This window comes from Rosa rugosa, chromosome 6 (assembly GCF_958449725.1).
Source record: "Rosa rugosa chromosome 6, drRosRugo1.1, whole genome shotgun sequence".
NCBI lineage: Eukaryota > Viridiplantae > Streptophyta > Magnoliopsida > Rosales > Rosaceae > Rosa > Rosa rugosa.
In genome coordinates this window covers 45,909,476-45,932,661 of record NC_084825.1, presented here as the reverse complement: position 1 = coordinate 45,932,661, position 23,186 = coordinate 45,909,476, and the positions used below count along the sequence as shown (strand labels likewise).

Genomic DNA, 23,186 nt, shown 5'->3' with positions numbered 1-23,186 from the left:
TCAAGGACCAGATTCAGGTATGGCTCAATAACGGCAGTCTTCAAGTGGAAGCTCCAGTAACTGCAGCAGCGCTTGTTGACCTAAACCCTTTTCCTGATACTGGGATCAACATGGTCGATGTGAACTGGACCAAGCGGAGCCAGAGGAAATCAACCCTGGATTTGAACACACAGGGACGAGAAGGAGAGCCTAATGAGGCCCCGACCCAGAAGAAGGCTAAACCATTTGGTCAAGCCTCACCCGTAGTGTTATGCTCGCGATGCAAAGAGGAGTGTGGCATCCGAGTGTTGCACGAAGAGGTCGAGCAGACATTTCGTTTTGGCTCTCTCCCGCCCATCAAGTGGGCCTCGCCATCGCGAAACTATCAACCTTCCAGCCCGAGAGAAAGGGAGGAAATGGGGTCACCTACATCACCAAAGGACTCCAATCTGTTCAAGAAGCTGAGGGCAGCTACGGTTGATCAGCAGATAGAGGAGAAGGCTGCAAACAAGCACAAAGACATTCTGACCAAACCCTACATACCACCTGCTTCAACCGCTACCATCAAGGAAGGGAAGTGGTACACCAGGGAGAAGGGGAAGGCAGTGGAGATAAGTCCTTCCAAGAAGCGAAAACTGCAGCGCAGGTTTGGGGAAGCCAAGCGCGCGCTCGAGGCTTTAGACCAGGGCCTGATCAAACCTTCACAATTGGTCAAATCGCCTGAGCAGTATCAGAGGGAGATGGAAGCACTTGCTGCCAAGCCATTAGTGGCCCCTCGCAGTTTGCGAAAGCAAGCGAGCTCAGCAACAGGGGCATCTGAGCCCAGTGTTTTTTGCAGAATTACCAAGGAGAGAACACTTCTGCAAGCCAGAAAGGAGAGCTCGCCGTCCAGGCAACCGCACGTCAGGCGCCGGTTGTTGCGCGAGGAACCAGAAGCCAAATCCTCAGTTTTCGAGAGACTGGGGGGCAAGGATAGGACTACCGACACTTTACAGTGGAGACCCAAGAAAGTCCAGAATGTAGTAGTTGCTCCCCTAGAGGCGGACGTTGCTAGGGAACCAAAGTCAGTTTCCCCTGAACAAGCTCCCGTGGTTCAAGAGCATGAGCAGTGTGAGGTAAAAGGGCTCACTGAGGAATCCCTAGTAGACAGGTTGGCTAAACAGTTCAACACGGCTATCCCTGTCAACGAACCCAAGCTTAACCTGGAGGACGACATAGGTGAATTAGATACGTCCTGCAATATGGTTTATGTGCTCCCAGCACGATATGCAATACCGGTCGCTGCTCAGGAATGCGTAGAAGCTGAGGAATGTAATACACAGCCCCTGCAGATCACGTCAGCGGTCACAACACCGGTAGAAGAGACTGTCTTTCTGGAAACAGAGGACGCCAACAGTAAAGAATTCTTCATGAGCTTCACTAGGCCAACGCCTGCTATGGTCTAGCACATGAGACCTTTATAAATCACGGAAGAAGTTGGCGGTACCAAAGTTAGCAAGATCATGGTTGATACTGGAGCTGCTGTTAATGTCATTACTACTAGGACCATGCACTTGCTTGGAATCAAGAAGGAGAAGATCCAGTCAACGTCTCTCACTCTCAAGAACTTCGCGGGGACTGTAACAAAGACCTTGGGATTACTTTTCTTGCGTGTCAAGGTAGGTCCAGCAGAGGGAGTTTATGCTTTCTTTGTGACAGATTGCTATGCGGCCTACAACGCTATCCTGGGAAGGGACTGGATTCACCGGAGCTACTGTGTTCCGTCAACCCTCCATCAGGAACTTATTATGTGGAACAGGGAGACAGATAAAGCTGAGGTGATCAAAGCGGATCCTCGTCCATTCCCAGTTTCCGCAAACTATGTAGATGCCAGGTACTATTTGGAGCCTATCGCTCCATTACAAGTCAGTGGCCTCGATAACAACGGCCGCCCTACAGGGGTGACGGCCTCTGAACTGGCACAGTGGGGGCTTACGCTCGTAAAAGAAGGCTTGGAAAGGCCTGGCCACGCTGTGCCTAAACCCTTAAACGATTAATGGATTACGACCTTCCAGAGGAAGGGATAGAGGCCCTCCACTCGCTGCACGAAAGATTATCATCATATCTAGTGGAAAAAGAGGCCTATGAGCGAATCGCGATTTTGGAAATCGTTGACGAAGAACTCTCTGATCAGGAACAAGAGGATGAAGTGGAAATTCAGCTCGCTCCGGCAGCGTTGGACGACACTCCTCCCAAAGTTAGAGACCCTACCGAGAAAGTCAATCTCGGGACAGCAGATGAGCCTATGGAAGTGGCTATCAGCGCTTACCTAGAGTCTAGCGAGAAACAGAGGCTTATCGACTTATTGCTAGAATTCAAAGACTGCTTTGCGGAAAAGTACGAGGATATGCCCGGCCTGTCACCGGACTTGGTTTGCCACCAGCTACCAACACTCCCTGACAAGAGGCCTGTGAAACAAGAACCGCGAAGAATGAATTCAGAAACTCAAATCCTCGTCAAAGAGGAGGTTGAAAAAATGCATAAATCAGGCATTATCAGGGTGGCCAAATACAATCAGTGGCTATCTAACATAGTGCCTGTCCGCAAGAAGAATGGCAAGATGAGGGTCTGCGTAGACTATAGAGACCTTAATACTGCTACACCTAAGGATGTCTACCCCATGCCGGTCGCGGATATGTTGGTAGACGCCGTTGCGCGACATGAATTATTGTCCTTCATGGACGGCACTGCAGGATATCACCAGATTCCGGTCGCAGAAGAGGACAGACACAAAACCGCGTTCCGTTGCCCTGGGTTCGCGGGCGTTTTTGAATATGTGGTTATGCCTTTTGGACTGAAGAACGCTGGAGCGACTTATCAAAGAGCCATGAACCTAATCTTCCATGACATCCTTGGAAAGATTTTGGAGGTTTACATTGATGACGTGGTTGTCAAATCTCAGAAAAGAGGGGATCACATCACAGATCTCAGGAAAGTATTCGAGCGCATGCGACAGCACAAGCTTAAAATGAATCCCGCTAAGTGCGTTTTTGGGGTTCAAGCAGGAGACTTTCTGGGGTTCATTGTCCATCAGAGGGGAATTGAGGTCCCTGAAGACAAAGCGAGCGCAGTCATCAACGCATCTCCGCCACGCACGAAGAAAGAGCTGCAGCGTTTGCTCGGTAAAATCAACTTTTTGAGACGCTTTATCTCTAACTCTGCAGGTAAGATCCAGCCTTTCTCTCCTCTGCTGAAGCTACAGGGCCAGAGCGAGTTCGTCTGGGAGCATAAACACCAAGAGGCTTTTGATCAAATCAAGGCCTACCTGGCAAGCCCACCAGTGCTCGTTCCTCCTAGGGCTGGATTCCCATTAAAACTATATATTTCAGCAGCTGAGGCCTCCATTGGCAGCCTGCTCGCCCAAGACGATGAGGACGGTGTCGAACATGCCACATTCTATCTTAGTAGGACACTCACAGACTGCGAGACAAGATACACTCCGATGGAAAAGCTGTGTCTCACTTTGTACTTCTCAGCATGCAAGCTGCGCCACTACATGTTACCCTTTACCACTTGCATCATCGCTCAGACTGACTTGGTCAAGTACATGCTGTCGCGGCCTATTTTAAGAGGCCGCATTGGCAAATGGGTATTGGCTTTATCTGAATTCTCGCTACAATACGTGCCACAAAAGGCAGTAAAGGGACAGGCTATCGCAGACTTCCTAGCACACCACCCTACCTTGGACATCCCCATAGTGAAGGAGTTGGAGATAGCAGCTGTGACCATAACTCGGCCAGATTTAGCGCGCATCCCAGAATACGCTGTTCGGTATCAAGCCACAGTCTCCTTGCAGCCCTGGATACTATACTTTGATGGTTCAAGAACGGAAACGTTAGCAGGGGCAGGGATTGTTCTGGAGAATCCAGCGGGCGATCGTTTTTCTTATTCTTTCCAGTTGGAGTTTAAATGTACAAACAATCAAGCAGAGTATGAGGCCATTATCATTGGTCTAGAGGTTCTGCTAGAGTTGGGAGTAAGGGACGTTCAGGTACACGGCGACTCTTTGCTTATAATCAACCAGCTCCAAGGAAAGTACAAGTGCGAAAGCTTTTTGCTTATACCCTATTTGCATCGCGCCATTGAACTTCTGGATCAATTCGATGATGCGGATTTGGAGCACATACCTCGTGAGCTCAACTTTGCGGCCAATGAGCTCGCTCAATTGGCTACAGGCATTACATTGAAGTATGGCGTTCGCGAGCGCATTCTGAAAGTCGAGCGCCGCACACTGCCTTCGTGGCTCGCGCGGCCTGACCCACCGGATGATCCAATCGTCGCGGTTCTCGAGCCTATTGACGTCGATTGGCGCATTCCGCTGATTGACTACCTCAAGCAACCAGATCCTACAGCAGACAGGAAGACTCGTTTTCTTGCCTTGAATTATTTCCTCAGAGGTGACGAGCTGCGAAGACGTGGGGAAGATGGCGTAGACTTTCGCTGTGTCTATGGCCGCGAAGCCAAGAGGTTGATGCGCGAAGCGCACACGGGAGTATGTGGAGCCCATCAAGCAGGCCCCAAGATGCGTTGGCTTATCAGAAGACATGGGTATTATTGGCCCAGCATTTTGAAGAACTGTATCGCGTTCGCGAAAGGCTGCCAAGACTGTCAGGCGCATGGCCCAGTGCAGCACATTCCCAATATTCCCATGCAACCCATTATTAAACCTTGGCCTGCCCGAGGCTGGGCTTTGGATTTGATTGGGATGATTCACCCTCACTCCTCGCTCCAGCATAAGTTCATCATTGTAGCCACCGATTTCTTCACGAAATGGGTTGAGGCTGAACCTTTGAAGGAAGCTTCCGGCGCTACCATTCGCCAGTTTATCTTTCAGAATATTATTTGCAGGTTTGGCATTCCAGAAGTGTTGGTCTCAGACAGAGGGGCAGCATTTATGGGCGGCGAGGTAGAGAAACTTGTCAAGGACTTGGGCATCCAGTTCGTCCACAGCACACCATATTATGCCCAATCCAATGGTCAAGCAGAGGCCAGTAACAAGATTATTATCACCTTGCTCAAGAAGATGCTTGTTGAAAACCCTAGACAGTGGCACGATACGTTGTATGAGACCTTATGGGCTTATCGTACCTCCAAGAGGAATCCCACTGCTACGACCCCCTATTGACTAATGTTCGGTCATGATGCAATTTTACCTTTGGAAATCAACGTCCAGTCTTTGCGCGTCCAAGATCAGCATCACTTGATCGGGGAAGATTATTTTCAGGCGATGTGGCAAGAACACGAAGATCTCAGCGAGCAACGTTTGGCAGCTTTGGACAACTTGGTCTTGGAAAAGCAACGGATTGCTCGCGCCTATGACAAGAGGACGCGTGGCCGTAGTTACAAAGAGGGTGACTTGGTTTGGAAGGTTGTTTTGCCTTTTGGCGAGAAGTTAACCAGTCGCGGTAAATGGACTCCGCGATGGGAAGGACCCTTCGTTGTTCATCGCATTCTGGAGCGCGGGGCCTTTCACCTCAAAGATTTGGATGGCGACCTCCACCGCAATCCCATTAACGGGCGTTTCCTGAAGAAATACTACCCTAGTGTTTGGGAGTTTGAAGATCCACCGGATCAACCTTCTTCTCAGACAGGGGGGCAACCTTAGTCTCCCCAGGTTCGCTTCATCCATATTCAGGCCTTTTCCGTGGCCTTAGTATCCTGTACTTGCTTCACCTATGAATACTAGGGGGGCAACACTCTATACATTCAGGCCTTATTGGAGGCTTTATTTTTGTTCGGGCCTTATTTGAGGCTTTATTTTTGGTCAACAATTTCAAATTTCTTGTTATTGTTGTCAATTTTTCTTTTCTTTGACATTATGGTGTTAAGAATGCATGTAATGGCCTATACCTGAGGCCTTATTTTATACATTGATTTGCAAAAGTGTTAAAAACTTTCATTCATAAAGTGGCTTTGCGGCCAAGAGCAGTACAAAGTGCAAATCAAAATAATTACATTTGCGGTTTACAAGGCCAGAAGTGGCTTAGAATAAAAACCATAAAGTTACAGATCTATTAAGAGTTTCTGAATCTTGTGGCAGCGAGGGGGCTGTGCTCGGGCATTCATACTCTTCCTCTCTTCACCCACATGCCTCCTCTGATCTGAGTCGCAGCCGCTACCGTCTGTACCGGACGAAAAAGGAAGGAAATAACCCATCGCAACCCTTCTGGTTGGATTATCCTCCGGGATGGAGATGATCTTCACGGAGAGTGCGACTCACAACCACATCTACCTCCAGGGGAAAAACATAAGTCACGCAGTCAGACCCTGGAGGTAGGCTACGGAGCAAGAACAGGCGACCCATATTGGTCTTCCGCCCTTCTTCCTCCTGCTCCACGCGGGCAATCTGAGAAAGGGGGACCCTCAGAATCGGGTTCCGCCGCGTCGGAAGCACCACATGTTCTTCAGTCTAAATGAAACCGGTGGATTTCACCGCGACTTCCAGAGACCAAAGACATGTGGTTGGACCTGAGGTTAGGCCATAAGACCTACCCAGGTATTGAGGTTAAGCCATAAGGCCTAGGAATTTGAGGCTAAGGCTGATATCGTGAGGAGAAGATTGTAGAAACTAGAGGAAGAGAAGTAGAGATTGTGATGCTATTTCTGGGAAACCCATATTCATTTGCATATACCATCTCTCCAGAGTGCAGGTATTTATAGCGCCAGTCTCAGTGGCCTTGACCGTACGATGGGCGGTTGTGATATTCTCACTGCCATCAATGAGCGTATCAATTGGTGTTAAATGCTAAGATCTCGGAAATGAAGATAATTGAAAACGCGTGGGAAGCGGGGCAGTCTCCAAGGAGGTAACCGCTCCATTTCGAGATTATCTTTTTAATCTTTTCAAACAGTTTCAAAAGCATTAAAACAAATTAAAGCGCTGAACAGTTTGAGAAGTTAAGTTGATATGTATTTGGGCCAGGCAATGTGGGCTAAATATTAAGTTAATAATAATATTATTATTCATACGAAACATGGGCTTAATTCTAGAGGCCCAAAAGTCTGCGGCCTGCATGGGTTAGGCGAAGGAAAAGTTCATCTAAACGAAAACTAGCATCCGCAGCAGCTTGTGCGGCTTGTTGGGCTGCCACACGAGCCTGAGCCAGTTTCTGGGACAGCGTCTCAAAGGCAGCGAGGGGTTGTTCTAACTGAGGCTCCACATGAGTAAGCCTGGTAGTAACGTCAGTTAACCGGGCTTGAAAAGCCTGAATCTGGGATCTCAAGTGGTTCCTTTCGAGCGTCAGTTCCCTGATTAGGTTAGCTTGGTCACCCAAGAAATCGCGCGCGGTCTCTGTATGCTGAGTGAGGTTCTGATAGTGCGTCTCGGTCTGCCTAGCCTGCGCGTTCGCGACTGCCCGCTCATTGAGCCCTCGGGGAAGATTTTGCAGCAGTTGATCGACCTCTTGGAATTGATCTTCAGTGATGGCTCCCTCGCGGAGAAGCACCCTCAAATATTCTATGACTCTCACGGGCGCACCAGGAATCAAGATATCAGGGCCCAGGAAGCGACGAAGGCCTTCTCTAGCTTCATCTACGACCCCAGGAGGGTTCACTTCGAGCACGCGAGCTAACCTTTCCAGAGTGGAGGGAGTTGGTCGCTCAGCGACAGGGGCCTCAGGAGGCTCAGCGACAGGTGCTGCCTCTGGCACTGGTTCAGGAAGGTCTTCTAATTCTCCGGCTTCAGCGACTTGGGGGGCAAGGGGAGGAAGTTCCTGACCAACCATATTAAGAGCGGGCTCAGCAGCCTCTGCCTCTACAGCTTCAGCTACAGCATCCTCAGTGTTGAAGGCATTTGGATTCTGAAAGAAGGTATTGTCAGAGTATTTAAGCTAGGAAGTAATAATGAATTAGTTGGTTAAGGGAAATACCTCCTCGGCTGGGGGCTCACACACAACGACCGCTGGCATTGCTTCTGGGTTAACTTCGCTGGGAATAGGAATTGAGTCAGGCGCTATCTGTTCCAGGACAGGTATATCGCTTGGTTCCTCGCGGGGCGCATCCGGTAACGGTACTCTATCTTCGGCCTCAGGCGAGCTATCATCTATGATCTGCACTGGGATCAAGGCCAACTGTGCATTACTGGCAACGCCCGCAGGAGGTGGAAAGTTGTTCACAATAGTTGGCGCTTGGGCTTGGGAAGCAGATGTGCCTTCACCAGCAGCTGAAGATCCTTCGTCAGTGTGTCTCGAGGACCTGTGGCGAACCTGCGAATGAGGATTGTTACATGGTCGCATAGAATGAAAAGAAATTGCTAACAAGTACTGAGTGTGCTTGTATCTTACCAGTCGGTCAGCGATTGGTTCATCTTCTGCCCATAGGTCAGTTCGAGGATCAGAGCGACTGCGTTTCCGAGCCGAGAGGGCGGCGATCTGTTGGGGTCAGAAGATTAGGTTTGATTCGTGGAGGAAGTATGATTTACTCAAACAGAAAGTTCTTACCGTCTGCGAGTCATCATCATCAGAGGAGGATTTTTTGTCTTCAGGCTCTGTCATTACTGCCTTTTGTTTCCCAGACTGGCCAGTGGCTTGGGAAGTGTTGGCTGCGCGACTGCCAGAAAATGGCGCATTTCCCTGGAATAGCAAAATTTGAATTAAAAGGGAAGAGCAAATGAACAAAGGACAAAACATGAGTCAGGATATTTACCTCTTGAGGGGGTTCGCGGATTACGATACCAGCCTGGGCCTGACGTGGGGCTCGCGCGGGTCACGGAGCCGGCTCAGCAGCAGGAGGAGGAGCTTGTGCAGCGTCTTCAGGGACTCGAGCAAGTAGATCGACGTCGGCAGTATAGGGGTATCGCAGTTCCCCGAAAATGGCAGTGAATAGTTCATCATGCTGTTGCCTCCAGCAGTTAACAGAAACTTCTGCCCACCATGCCTCGTATCCTTCCTCAGCCCCATCCACAGAGTCAATCTCTTTAGCCCAGTCAGGGAGATCAACCAGTGCGAGTGTGCTTTGTGCTGGCGGAGGCCCAGAAAGAGGCCCAAGTCTACGCCAAGAGGTGTTGTAGTTCCAAGCATCATACAGAGGGAATGGCACTAATTGAACAAAGCCGAGTTGGCGAGCGAAGTGGTTGGGAGCGTAGAGCTCATAACTGAGTTCGTCAGCGGCAATCCTGATGTCTGAACAGGAAATTGCGCGGCGAAAAGCCAAGCGCGCGTGATCATTGTAGCGAGAGGCGCCAGGGAGAAATCCGTGTTCAAGCGGAGCCGGGAATCTTCTACTCAGCACTAAGTCGCAGTATGGCATCTTGTGCAGAAGGTACAAGTATGTGAAGCACTCAGAATAAGGAGGGGATGTGTACCTTTCATCGCGACTGAGCCATCGTCCCAGGAGTTGATCAGTAGGTGGAAGCAATGGGATGTCGTCGCGACGAAAATATGGGAAGTAAATTTGAATCCAGAAGTCAAGAATCCAAAAAGGGCCAGAAATGCTAGTCTCGAAGGGATGCATGGTGGCTTGGTACAAAGTGCGATAGAGGGCACCCAGCACTTGTTGTCCTAACCCCACGCGGCGACCGTTGTAGAGGGCCGTTGCCAGAAAGGTCCAGGCACCAGTGGGCTTACAGAAGGAAGTGCAGAAGATAAACTTACAGAGCCAGTACTCCAAGAAAGCAATCCCGCCAGTCGCATTGTGCTCCTGGCGGTAATAGGCCAACCACCGCGGATAGGAGCCGCTATGAGCGCTGCGACCATATTGGGCCATGGTGGAGGTAAAAGTATCAGAGTCGAATTGGCCATGCAGATAGGGCTCGCCGTCGATGGGTAGGCCAGTGATGGTGAGAATGTCCAATAAAGTGATGCTCATTTGGCCAAATCGAAAATCGAAGGTGTTGGTGGCGGTGTTCCAAAAACAGAGAAAGGCAGCGAGTGGCGAACGATTGCCACCGCGCGGAAGACAAAAACAAAGATCGATAGTATGGGTGATACCTGCTGCGTTCCAGCGAGCCAGATCTCGAGCTCGCGCTTCAAGATACCAGGAAAGCTCCGCCGCACTGATAAAAGATGGCCAATGCCCTATTTTTGATCGATGATTAGGGACACTCCAACTGGTAAAATCCCCAGGAGTCCTTCGGAGGACTGGGATGGGGCGGCGAACAGGTAAGCCATAGAAGGCGATGGCGTCGGCCGGGAAAGAATCTCGCGGCGTTGGACCCAGTCCGGCATGGTTGTTCGAGAGTCTGAGGAGCAGGGGTCTCTGGATAATGGTCTGGAGGACCAGGCTGGCACCGATGTTGGTTCCCCAAGAATGGGCGGCCTGTTCATTCAGTTCTTCTTCTTGATCGATAACTATCTTTTTCGGGGGAGCCATTTCTGGGTTTCAAAGAGGAAGGTGTGTGCAAAAGAGGGTTTCTAGGTTTAGGAGACTAAAAGAGTTTCTGATGTGACAAGTCTGAAGTGGCTGCGGATTTAAATAAGAGATTTTGTGAGGGAAACGATACGACAGAAAGGTGTTTTCGCGAGCGAAAGGACGCAACCCTCATTAATGACATCGTTTCAAGCATTGAACGCGTCGTTTTAGTCCCCTTCAATCAGTTACATTTTCATGGGCCTGATTTCGAGGCCTGGGGGGCAATGTTTGAGCCCAAAAGTAATTTTGGCAATATCCTTTAGTGGATCTAGCACAGCAGGCCGATACCTGCGGCCCAAAAATAAGCCTACTGGGGTTTGGGTTACAGCTTCGCCCATTCCGGAATCCATGAGGAAAACGAAACCTTATCGGAGTTAGGTAGCAGAGATTGATTAGGAAACTTCAATCAATAATCCTTCTACAACAAGGAGCAGTCGAAACCCTAGGTATATATACCAGGTTTCAAGGACGAATTAGACAGGCTCTCATATCAATCAATCCTAGCGATTACAAAGCCTCCCCGGAGCAAACCTTCAACCTTGTTGAAACCCGGTGACCGCCCGCCAGTCCTAGTCTCTCCAAGAGCCGACTGTCAGCATCACCACCAACCCGGCGACCGTACTTCCAGTCCTAGTCTCCCCAGGAGCCGACTGCGAGCGCAACCGCCACCGTTACTACCAGCGAAGCAAGGGTAACGCCCTCGCAACCCAGCGAAGCTAAAGTTACGCTTTAGCGCAACCCGTGCTTTCTCCAAACTTCCCAATGATTGCTCTGCTTAGTCTGCAATACTAAGTATCGATTCGGTGAACGCAAGAGATCACACCCAAAGTCCTTATCCATAAGGCAGAAGTCCTTTTCCGAAAGGCTAGAGAAGAACCCTGTGGCGAGGTTGGTGCTCTCCTCGTCCACAGCGCTTGAAGAAGAAGTCAGGTCAAGGGACTACCCCGACGACTGCACTCCACGGTACTGGCACGCCCGCAATCACAGCAGCAAAAAGAGACAGTTTGCAAGCCAACTGGATTTGGAGCCAAACAAATACATGTGATATATTGTCTCATGCATCTAAGTCTATCTATCCTTTTTTTTTTCTAATATTGTCTCATCTAAGTCTATCCTAAGCTTTAGACAAATCCATCTTCCAAGTTCCAAGCAATTATACCACTCATCTATTTTATTTTGATCGAGCATTCGAATTCTTCCATACAAGAACTTGTTGAGCAATGAAAATAATGTCCGTTATTTGCTTCCCTGAAATAGAGTCAACTTGATTTGGATTCGCAAGCTTGTTCATCAAGGCACATATGCATGTCTTCTTGGCCATTAGGCCCAATGTACTCGGAAAAAGACCACCCTAGTACCTCGAGTTTTCAATGGGCCAATGCCAAACAGAGCATGTTTTGGTGTTTGGGCTAGATCATACCGCATGTCGAAATTTTGTTTAATAATGAAAAGAGTATAAAAGATAGGACTAAATACTGTTTAGTCCTTGAGCTTTTGACCATAAAACACTTCAGTCCCTGACCTTCTAATTTCACACGTTTAGTCCCTGTACTTCAAAATTTCAGACCAATAGGTCCTTGCCGTCTTAAAGTCGCGGTGAAATGTCTATTATGCCCTCAGTTCTTTTTTTTTTTAATAAATTTATTCCTTTCTCTTTTTATTTATTTATTCTTTATTCTTTTTTAATTCTTTTTTTTCAAACAGAAAGAAAGAAAGGAAAAAAAAAACATAAACAAATAAACATAAAAAAAGAAAGGGAAAAAAAAAATCCTTTTCCAAAAAAAAATAAAATAATTAATTAATTAAAAAAAAGAACTGAGGGCATAATAGACATTTTGCCGTGACTTTTAGACGGCAAGGACCTATTGGTCTGAAATTTTGAAGTACAGGGACTAAACGTGTGAAATTAGAAGGTCAGGGACTGAAGTGTTTTATGGTTAAAAATTCAATGACTAAACAGTATTTAGTCCTAAAAGATATTTGGCAGAAGTAGTGTGAATGGTAAGGACAAGTTTTAAATGTTTAAGCGAAGTTCTTCTGTAATAGTTACAGTTTTGCACGTTCAAAACCCGTCAAAATCTTAAATCAATTTACTTCATTTTGCATTATTTTTATTCATTAAAAATTGCTTTTAATCGTATCAATTCTATTCATCAAAAGATATAAACCACAAACTCTAAATATTGGTATAAGTTTCTATATAATCACATCTTTCCTAGACATCTCTCCTATTTGAAGAGTTTTTGAACGACCTATTAATCGCAAGTATCTTATATGAAAAGTTATTGTTTTATAATAGATGTGACACAAATCATTGTTACACACACAAAATGTCTATATCTATATCTAAATATTCATAGAATTAGGGAAATTAAACCCTAATACCCAAAAATCTTTTAACATCCTCCCATATCTCATTTCACTTTTGCGTAGAATTCCAGTTCTAAACGGCTCAATTAATTGGCTACTTTTTTGTTAGCACACTATGATCCTATTCAGCTCAATTACATCATCTAATCGTGCACAAGTTTTCTCTATGTGTAATAATGTTAGCTACACCAGTTACTAATTAGTTAGTCTGCTGCCTACTTATCTATATGGTTAATTAGCTTGTGGCCTACAGCTGTAGTCCACGTGTAAGCAATCTGCAGCATAAGTAGTTAGCATATAAAGCTATTAGCTACCTCAGTTTTCTATCGTTGTATCAGAGCCTCATCTTCCATCAATAGAAATTCTTTTTCTCTCTAAATTCTCTGTTCTTCACACAAAGCTTTCATTTTTCGTCTCAAATCAAACCATTCCAAATAACCCAGCATATATACAAAGCTATCAGAAGTCACACAAATGGAATGAGAAGGGTCATTTCATTTGCACCCAAGTTCTTCACACTTTGTAGCTTCGTAGTGCTAGGTTTAACCAATTTAACTACTTATTTACAAATTCATTACTGGACACCTGAAAACAAAACAAAAAATGAAAGAAAATAAAAATGTAACAAATATGAAGGGATCGGAAGACTTTTGTTCTAACTTTTCACTTATTTATATATATTCGCTATACGTTGAGAAATTGAGAAACTTACTGTGTTATTTAACTATACATTAACATCAATTTGGTACAAGATTGTGTTCTCACTTCTCCTTTGTAATCTATCAATTTACATCTCCAAATTAAGTCTTAAGTGTGGATTTCTGTTTCTTGCTTTCTTGTTCTTTTTGGGCTTATTTGGCACGCCATGCTATCTCCAATGATTATATTCCAAAATTAATCCTAATCAAGTATGATATGTATTGAAGTCATGTTTGATTGATTGCCTCCAGTTAAAGTGCTTCATAGAAGACCACGCTAGGAAAGCAAAATTTTCATTCGACTTTCTTGACCAAACCAATTAATAACGGAAGAGAATGAAGGAAGATGGTAAGATAGAGCAATTAAAGCCTAAAGAACAAAACAAAGCAGATGGAAAAGACTATATGGTGCTGTTGTGGCATTTGATTTTGCAGTAAACAAGTCAATAATGCGAGGGAAATGATAATGCATATGACTCTATTCAAGCTTTGAGTTATTTTTATGTTACCACTTTGCTTGTTGCCTAAGTCACTTTTATCTCATAAGTTGTAATGTGGGGGTTTTCCAAATTAAACAGATCAATATTTGGGTAAGACCGTAAGACCATTTGAAAGCTTGAGATTGTAAATAGAATTGTCAATGGACCGGATTTTGATCCACAACTGTAGTTATTGAACGGGTTTAGATTGAAAATTTGATATATGTTACCTAGTAATGATCCGGAATAATTAATCCGTTTATTTAACAGATCAAACACGAATTTAGGTTGATCTAATCCGATAATGATTTGGTATGCTTTTATAACAATTAATTTTTTTATTTTTTTATAAGATTTTATTTACCTTAGGGTATTATTTTAAGGAGTATTTTGGTTATTTAATTCAACATTCGGTGATACTCTTCATTTGGTTTTAATGTTTTATTGAAGTTGAGTGTTTCTATTGGGACCTCCAAATTTGCTCACTTGACCTCACTCTATTTTGAATTATTAAATGACATATATAACCTACTATAAAATGACTACTAAGGACAATAATTATACCAAAGAAATATTAAATTAATTTTCTCTAGACTTTCCAATTCAATAACATTAGATTGTATTCTTTATTATTTTCCTTATCTATTTTCATTTTCCAATTTCACTACATACTCATTAAAGTATTCATATATATTGAATAAGAATTAAAAATATGATTAAGATCATGTGACATAAAAATGTATGATATACGTATTGAACTCATATTGGTGAGAGAAAACAAAATAAATCATATTATGACCTAAATCCAAGTCTATCCACAGTATTTGTTAAAAACAAAACATGAGCTAGTAATTAAAAAAAAAAATTAATAATTAATCATGAGATACAGAAAATAGAGAAAATAAAATAAACATTAAGAAAAAATGATAAATCTTTTTTTTTTTTGCACATCTAAAAAAGAAAAAGAAAAAAACCACATAATAGTTCATGTTATTTTCTTGTTGATTAGAAATTAATTTTTGAAACTCAATACCTTGTGTTTGATTTTCTTTTATTGAAAAAGAGATTTATGTTATCTGATTAAGGAATGGATATGTAATTAAGATTTATAGAGTAATTAAATCATTGAAATGGCTAAGTTTTTTATTTTAAACATAATAGTTTGTTTGCAAATTATATGAATGAGGTTATTTGAGGAACTTTAGTGAGGTTTAGTGAGTAAATTTAGTACTTGCAAAGTTGATGGGAGGTGTAAAAAGCATAGGAGTTCAAATGAGTAAATTTGGATGTTCCAATAGAAAAACTCATTGAAGTTTTGTAAAGCATCATGATAAAAAAAATTAATATTATTATTTGAAATTTAAGAATATTAATTATAATAAAAGAATCGATTTAGTGGACTGAGTATCCATTAATCCGCTAGATACGTATTTTGATTGAGCTATTAATGATCCACATGGTTATCAGATCGGATCGGGTTAAATTTTTATTGTTACTAAATATATTCGGGTTTAGATCATTTCACTCCAAATCTGACCCATTTACAGTTCTAATTGTAAAAAAAGCTTGTAATGTGCGTTTTGTAAACAAGAAGGGCATTGGCCGGTAATGCCAACAATGTGTAATATAGTTTAGGACATGGCTGCATGGTCAGCACCGCACCACCGTGCCAATCCCAGTGTACTCGGTCTGTTAAGACTAGATATAAATGTTTCAAATGCAATTTTGTGACAGATTTAATCAAACAATATGCCAACAATTCTTGTATATAGTATGTGGTTAGCATAGAAAATGTGATTCGATGTATTGTATTGATTTCGATTGAAGACAAATTACAAAGATGTAAAGAGAATATAGAATTTCTGCTCAAGGAGCTTCGAAATAGTTAAGATGTTGTGATAATTAAATAGATCTTGATGACCTGAGTTTTTAAGAGACTGTAACTTGTCGTAACTAACTATTTTTATAAGCAATGATTGTTTGTTTCCTGTGACTAAACTTACTGCCCCTTTATCAATTGTAGATGAAGAGCTATGATCTTTTATAAGAAGAACATTCACACAATGATTGCAGGTCGGATACCCACCCAAATTCTTCAATCAGTTTTATTCAAATCGTCAATGACACAGGTTGCACTTCATATGAATGAAAGAAAAGGTTAATTAATTTTTTAATATTCTCCGATATCTCATTTCACTTATGGTTAGGAATCAGATTACAAATGTTCAGTTAAACAAAAACGTTTTTTCTGATCCGCCGAAAGTAACCTAGCTTGGATTCAAGGTTTTATCTTAGGTATCAAAGGAACACAATTGGGATGAGAATGGTCATTTGATTTGCACCCAAGTTCTTCACACTTTGTAACTTTCGTAGACTCGTAGTGGTTGATGTTAAGAGTACAAGTCATATGCTGATGGTCAAAGTCAACAGTCAATGTACATACCACCTATATCACATACCGCCAAGCATAAGCAACGACCTCTTAGGTGGGCCCCGCGATATGGCTAGTCCCGCCTACGACATGCATCCGGTAGTCCGACAGCCGAGCTACCTCGCTATGGTGGAGGTCGGCCGGTACCTCGTAGGGAGGACACCCTCCCATGCTCTCCAAGAGGCTTCAAGAGAAGCAATATGTGTATTATTGTCCCACATCGAGAATATGTAAATGGAAGGGGATTCCTTTAGCTATAAGAGGAAGTCCTCCCCTTCTTAGAAGGGATGGATCCATGATCCCTATACTTGTATCACTACAAAGGTCACTTGGCCTCACTCATAGTAAACTATCTAAGTGGACGTAGCCTTGCCTCAAGAGCAAGGTGAACCACTATACATGCGGTGTTATCTCTCTCTCTCTCTCTCCCCATCATGATCCACACATAGTTCCCGTTCCGTATTCTTCAGTAGAAACAGTCAACAGAGATAATAACCACATTAGCATAAATATGGAGTTTTTATCTTTAACTGAGGGTTGGTCATTTTCTTTGTAACTGTACATCGTCTTCTTCATTCATCCATGTACCCAGATTTCTATGGTTTGTTACAGAGTACTCCATAGCCATTTTCTTTGCCTCTTCGTTTCTACCATGATTTCTAACATGGTATCAGAGCCCATGGTGGCCTGACCTTCGATCCTTCATCAAGTTCTCCGCTGCAACTTCGATTCTTCATCAAGATTCTCCGCTGCAACTCCGATCAAAAACCCTAAGTTCCTCCTCTTCTTTCTTTGTTCTTCGTTTTCCTTGTTCAATTACTAGTAGAAAACCGATATTGTTCAAGAAATCAAGCAAAACCAACAAGAAACTACCCTTTAGAATCATCAAATTACCAGTCAAAAAGAAATCTCTCTACTTGCAGATCTACTCTGCTTTGTTCTTGATTTGTGAAAATCTGTTCGTGAATCAAGATTTGGGGTTATTCTATAGCTGTTTGTGTTGCTCATGTTGTAGCCGTTTGTACTACTCAAATTCATCAAGATCCATTTTTTCAGTACAAGATTTGAAGAAAAAAGGCGTTCTCCACTCAAACCTACAACACCATCTCTGTTCGTTTGGACGAAACAAATTACCCAATTAACATGGGTCTATCAGATGAAACATCACCTCAGAGGTCATTGTCTCTTGAAGTTTGTTGATGGTTCTCATCTTTGTCCACCCCAATTTCTTGTTGGTGATGATGGCTCTCTCACCAACAATTCTGTTGCTCGAGAAAGATGGATGGAACAAGATAGTTACTTATCTCCATGCTTACAACCACGCTTTCTGCAGAAGCTTTAACTCTGGTAATCAGTTGTAAAACATCTATGGAGGTATGGCTTACTCTCAAGCAAAGATATGCTATTGTTTCTGAACCGCATATTATGAAATTAAAGGCTGCATTACAGAACATTCAAAAAGGATCTAACTCAATAGACAAGTACTTGTTGCGTTTTAAATATATGAGAGATCAATTAGTTGTGGCAGGAATTGAGATGAATGATCAAGATGTTAAATTTCTGATTCTTGCTGGACTCCCTAGCGAGTATAGTCACACTAGGCAAATTATCAGAAGCAAAAGTAATGTTGATTTGGAAGAAGTGAGATCATTGTTGTTGTCTGCTGAATATGAAATTGAATTGGAGAATAAGTCTACACCTTTAATTCTTTTTTATGCAATGTTAGCTCAATATGGTATGTACTCTGGGATGTTGTCATCCACTTGTTTTGGTCAACCTTCTGGGATGCAATCAAATCTTCTGTCTTCCATTGGTAATCATGGAGTCACTCAGAATCGTATGTGCCCTTATGTGACTTCTGGCATGACTAATGTGCATCAATATAATGCTTCCCCTGCAACCCCGCAATATGGTGTTTTCACTCCACAGCACACTATGACTGCAAGCACTTGTTTTGCTATACCACCCACATCAGCTACCTCACCAGCTTCATTCCAACACAACTTCATTCCATCCAGTGGTAACTATCAGTCTATGCCATCTATGGGAAACGATGGATTCATGATGAACAGCAATATGGTAAATGAAGGTAGTTACAATCCAATGCCATCTCTGTTTGATGTCTCTCATCAAACATCTGGTTTTATTGCTCAAAATGGTTCTAATATGTCTCTGCCATTCAGTCATCAACAGCAACATGCATTTATTATGAATAACTGCAACTACAACAGCACTCCACACCAGAATGCAATTTTATCTCAGCAGAATTTCTCTCATCAAACTGTTCAGAATGATTCTTCAAACAATGATTATCAGCAGAATGGCTTTATCAATTCCTTTGCAGATGGTGCTACTCAGATGACAGTACTTCATATCCAAATTTTCCAAGTAACAAGGCTACAAACAACTACAACAATAGGTCCAATAAAAATAATGGGAAGCCAAGAACCAATGGGAACTTCATCAATGTCATTGTGTGTCAGATCTGTGAAAAACCAGGGCACATAGCATACAAGTGTTATTACAGGAATTGTCAACAATAGCATGGTGCATCAAGTTCTTCGGTAGTATGCCAAATTTGTGACAAAATTGGTCACCCTGCCTACAAATGTCATCTTAGAAATCCTCAACCTCAGATATTTGCTACAAGGCATCAGTATGATTGTCAACCACCATCCCCTGCAACACCTCAAGCTTTGTCTGCTTCCATTTGCACTCAACCAAAGCCACCCTCCATTGCTACTCAGCCAACTAACAATGCTTCTCAATCACAAGTTGTCAAGTCTCTACCATTTTCATTATCAGTTCCTACTCAACCTCAATTGCAGCAAGCTCTCCTCACGAAACTTGCAGTTTTGCGGACACCAAGAACTTGGCTACTACCTTCCACTCTGGACAGAAATTTAATGAATTGTAGGCAAGCTTGTGAGTCTTCGAATTCGTGGCGATCACGTACTTCCTCTCATTCCTGGCCTCCTGGTTGAAAACACATTCTTTGTAGCACCCTAGTGCTTGGGGATCCCAGCACTAGTCTGAGGGGGGATGTTAAGAGTACAAGTCATATGTTGATGGTCAAAGTCAACAGTCAACAGAGATAATAACCACATTAGCATAAATATGGAGTTTTTATCTTTAACTGAGGGTTGGTCATTTTCTTTGTAACTGTACATCGTCTTCTTCATTCATCCATGTACCCAGATTTCTACGGTTTGTTACAGAGTACTCCATAGCCATTTTCTTTGCCTCTTCGTTTCTACCATGATTTCTAACAGTTTACAGGTTTAACCAGCATGAATGGTCGACGATGAAGTCACTATATGATGATGTTTTATGCTCCAAAATCCTAGTTGACATCCAAAAGCCCACTAACATTTGTAATCATCAAAAACAAAACTGAATTGAGATTTTGGGAATATATTGTCACTACTTGTCCTTGTTGAACCTATTCAATACAATACAATATATATTGGATTTATCACTATATAAAAGCTCGAACTGCTCTTGCTCTTATAGCGGGTTTGCTGCGAAGGACTGTTGACTAACATAGCTGAGTAGCTGACATAGGCCTAACAGTCGATCAGCCCTCCTCCTCTTAGATAGTCGCATTCTTCTTATTCTATTAACCAACTCATGAACACGACAGAAGACGTATATTTTCGTCGACAATAAGTATCGTTCCAATGTGGAGTATGCACTTCAAATGACTCAGACGGAGGAGGCCGGTGCCGAAGTGGTGGCCAAACTGCTAGGGCTATCACTGCACTAATTATAATATCTGTGTTAGCGCGCAGTTACAGTGAGTGTGAGGTATTCAGAGACATGTGGGCAGCTTATGAAGATATAAGAGGGGTGATGTTCCACAAAGATTGATATTCTGCTTTATGATGAAGATGGCCTGGATTCTTTGTAGTTAAACAACTCACCTATAGTTATTTACTTACTTATTTTATGAAATTGTAGTGTTGATGTTGTTGGCTTGTTGCACTCAAATTATTCTAAGTAACTTCCTGCTAGGTCAGACTTACTATTTCTAATCAAAAAGTAAAGCAGTGTAAGATTTGGAGAAGATTGTGATCTCACTTTTCGTTGTTTTTTTCGACAAAATCTCACTTTTCGTTGTTGGATCTATCCATTTAGTGAGTTTACCTCTTCAAGTCCAATGTGGATATTTTTGTTTTGCTTTCCTTTTGTTCTTTTAATTCAAGCTCATTAGGCACGCCATGCTAAATTCCAATAATTAGCATCCAAAATTTCCCTAATCAAGTAGATATATTTTGAAATGATGTGTGAATTTATTGCCTCTAATTAAAGTGCTCAAGAAAGACCATGCTAAGAAAGCAAACTTTTATATTTGACTGTATTTAGAGGCAAATGCATGTTGTAACTGAAATCAGTCAAATGTTTTTATAGGTTAATACTTGTTTGTGGAAAGTGATTTTATTATCGTTTGATCAATGATAGATGAAGAACTATGATCCTCTATAATAGTCAAAGTTAAATAAAGGCCGCCTGTTTGAAACGTACTCAAATCAGAAAGTAGTTTCATTTTTCATAAACTTCTACTATAGTCAAATAGATTTCTATCGCTAGACATAAGGCTTGATATAAATTTATTTGGCTGGGTATCTTTTTCTTTTTATTTGAATCAAGGAAATAACTTTATAGATAGAAACTCAATAGAGCTTTGTTACAAGCATATCATAACACATTTAGATAATATTCGTGGAGTGTTATCAAATTACTAGAAATTTGTGTTAGCCTAAGGCCAGAGTGACCATTATATACCATTCCGCTGCCATCTACAGACAGAAGAAGAAAATGTTGTAGTACCCACGGTGGTACATAGAGATATGTCCACTCATTTGACATTTCATGCTCTGATGTTACAGAATAACTTGGTTGGGTATCTGTTTGCAAACAATACATGTTCGGAAAAAGAAAAAAAAATTGAAATATTTGTTGTACCGTCATGTGATCTAGTTTACATGTATATACACTGTCAATAAAAATATTAGCTCATCTACTTGATCCAAAATACAGTGTGTCATTTTTTTTCCCTCATTATAGAGAGACTTAAATCAACGTACGTCTATATTTTCAGCAATAAAAAAAAAGAAAAAAAAAAGGATTTCTATCACACAAGTGTTCAAATGGTACTTGATGCAAGAGTGTTTGCATAACTAATGACTAGAAACCGCCCAAACCGATGGGTGTGGAGAAGTAGGTGGTTACCGGTTTAAAAGTGGGTAGTTAGTTTCTGAAAATAATAAAATTTTTTATTAAGTGTTTGTTTAATTTTTGACTTTTTTTTTTATCTCATTTTGTTATGGTGAGCAAACCCTCTTTTCTTTAACATAATATAGATAAGCGTCTCATCTATTGTTAATATAGTATATGTGATTTTGTGATAGAATTAAGGAGGGATTAACGAATATTATCATCAATGATGCTATTTGTTTTTCTCAAAAAACCAGTGAAAGCATATCATAATCGCCACAATTTTGTTAATATTGTCCTCCAATATCTCATTTCATTTTTGGTTAGAAATTCAATTCTAAAAGCTTAGTTAAACACAACTCGTTTATGTGATTCTGTTTCAAATCAAACCTCTTCTAAATAACCTACCTAGCTAACATGCTAAGTTTTATCTTAGGTACCAAAGGCACACAATTGTAATGAGATGGGTCATTTCATTTGTACGTACCCAAGTTCATCACGCTCTGTAATTGAAGCATGCAATGGGTCAGGTAGCATGCATGGTTAACGAAGTCGCCTCCTCCTCTTCTCTTTTTTCTTCTAGTTCATTGACCAAGTTATGGAAGATATCTTCGTTTACCTACAACCTGAAGTCCTGAATGACTATATTGTCGAATTGCACTGCAAATGACTTAACCGGAGAGGAGACTCCTGCTCAAGTGGCGATCAAAAGGCTAGTGCGCGTAGCCGAGTAGTGCCATCGATCACTACATGCATGGTAATTAATATTTAAGTTTTAAAATTTTGATACTTCAGATTTATGAAAATTTGGATCTATTTCAACCAATATTGAAACTTAAAAATTAATTTGAAGTATTTTTTAGATACTATTTAAATATCGGTAATATCAAATAATGAAAATTTGACGAAAATTTCAGTAATTTCAAATAAATTTAAACCCTTAATATTTTTTATCTAAAGTTGACCGATATTGAGGTTTATAATGCAGATGACATAAAAAGCTTGGTTTCTTAGTCAAACAACTCTACATCACGTCCTATTTTTTGTGTGGAAGTGTTGTAATGTTGATTTAGTTGCACTCAAATGATTCTAAGTAACTTTTCTGGGTCCAACTTACCATTTCTAATCATCAAAAGGTAAAGCAGTTTAAGATTCGGAGAAGATTTTCCTTGTTGAATCTATCAATTTACCTCTGCAAAGGCAAATGTGGATATTTTTGTTTGCTTTCTTCTAATTTCGGCTCATTAGGCACGCCATGCTAAATTCCAATGATTAGCATCCAAAATTCTAATTAAGTATGATATCTTTTGAAATTATTTTTGATTGATTGCCTCTAATTAAAGTGCTCTTGAAAGACCATGCTAGGAAAGCAAATTTTATGTTTGACTATCTTGACAAATAACAGAAAAAATAAGAATAAAGGAAGGAGGTGATACCAGAGACAGAGCTAGAAAAAAGAGTAAAGAACAAAATAAAGCAAATGGCCGGAAAAGACTTTGGTGTTGTGAACGTTGTGGGCATTTGATTTGGCACTAGACAAGTCAAAAAGCGTGAGATATTGCATGACTTCATTCCTATGATTAATACTGAGAAAAAATATTATACACTTGACGAGAAAGAATCAAA

The 23,186-nt window shown here is 42.0% G+C and overlaps 1 protein-coding gene across 1 annotated transcript; it reads right to left on the bottom strand.

The window, feature by feature from the left end:
* Nucleotides 1-450: 450 nt before the first annotated feature.
* On the bottom strand, nt 451-8,252 carry LOC133716873 (uncharacterized). Its single transcript, XM_062143519.1, has 3 exons — nt 7,887-8,252; nt 7,626-7,817; nt 451-480 (listed from the first exon to the last, which is right to left on the bottom strand). Exons 1-3 carry the CDS (start codon nt 8,250-8,252, stop codon nt 451-453), a joined length of 588 nt encoding a protein of 195 aa, XP_061999503.1.
* Between the last annotated feature and the right edge of the window lie 14,934 nt (nt 8,253-23,186).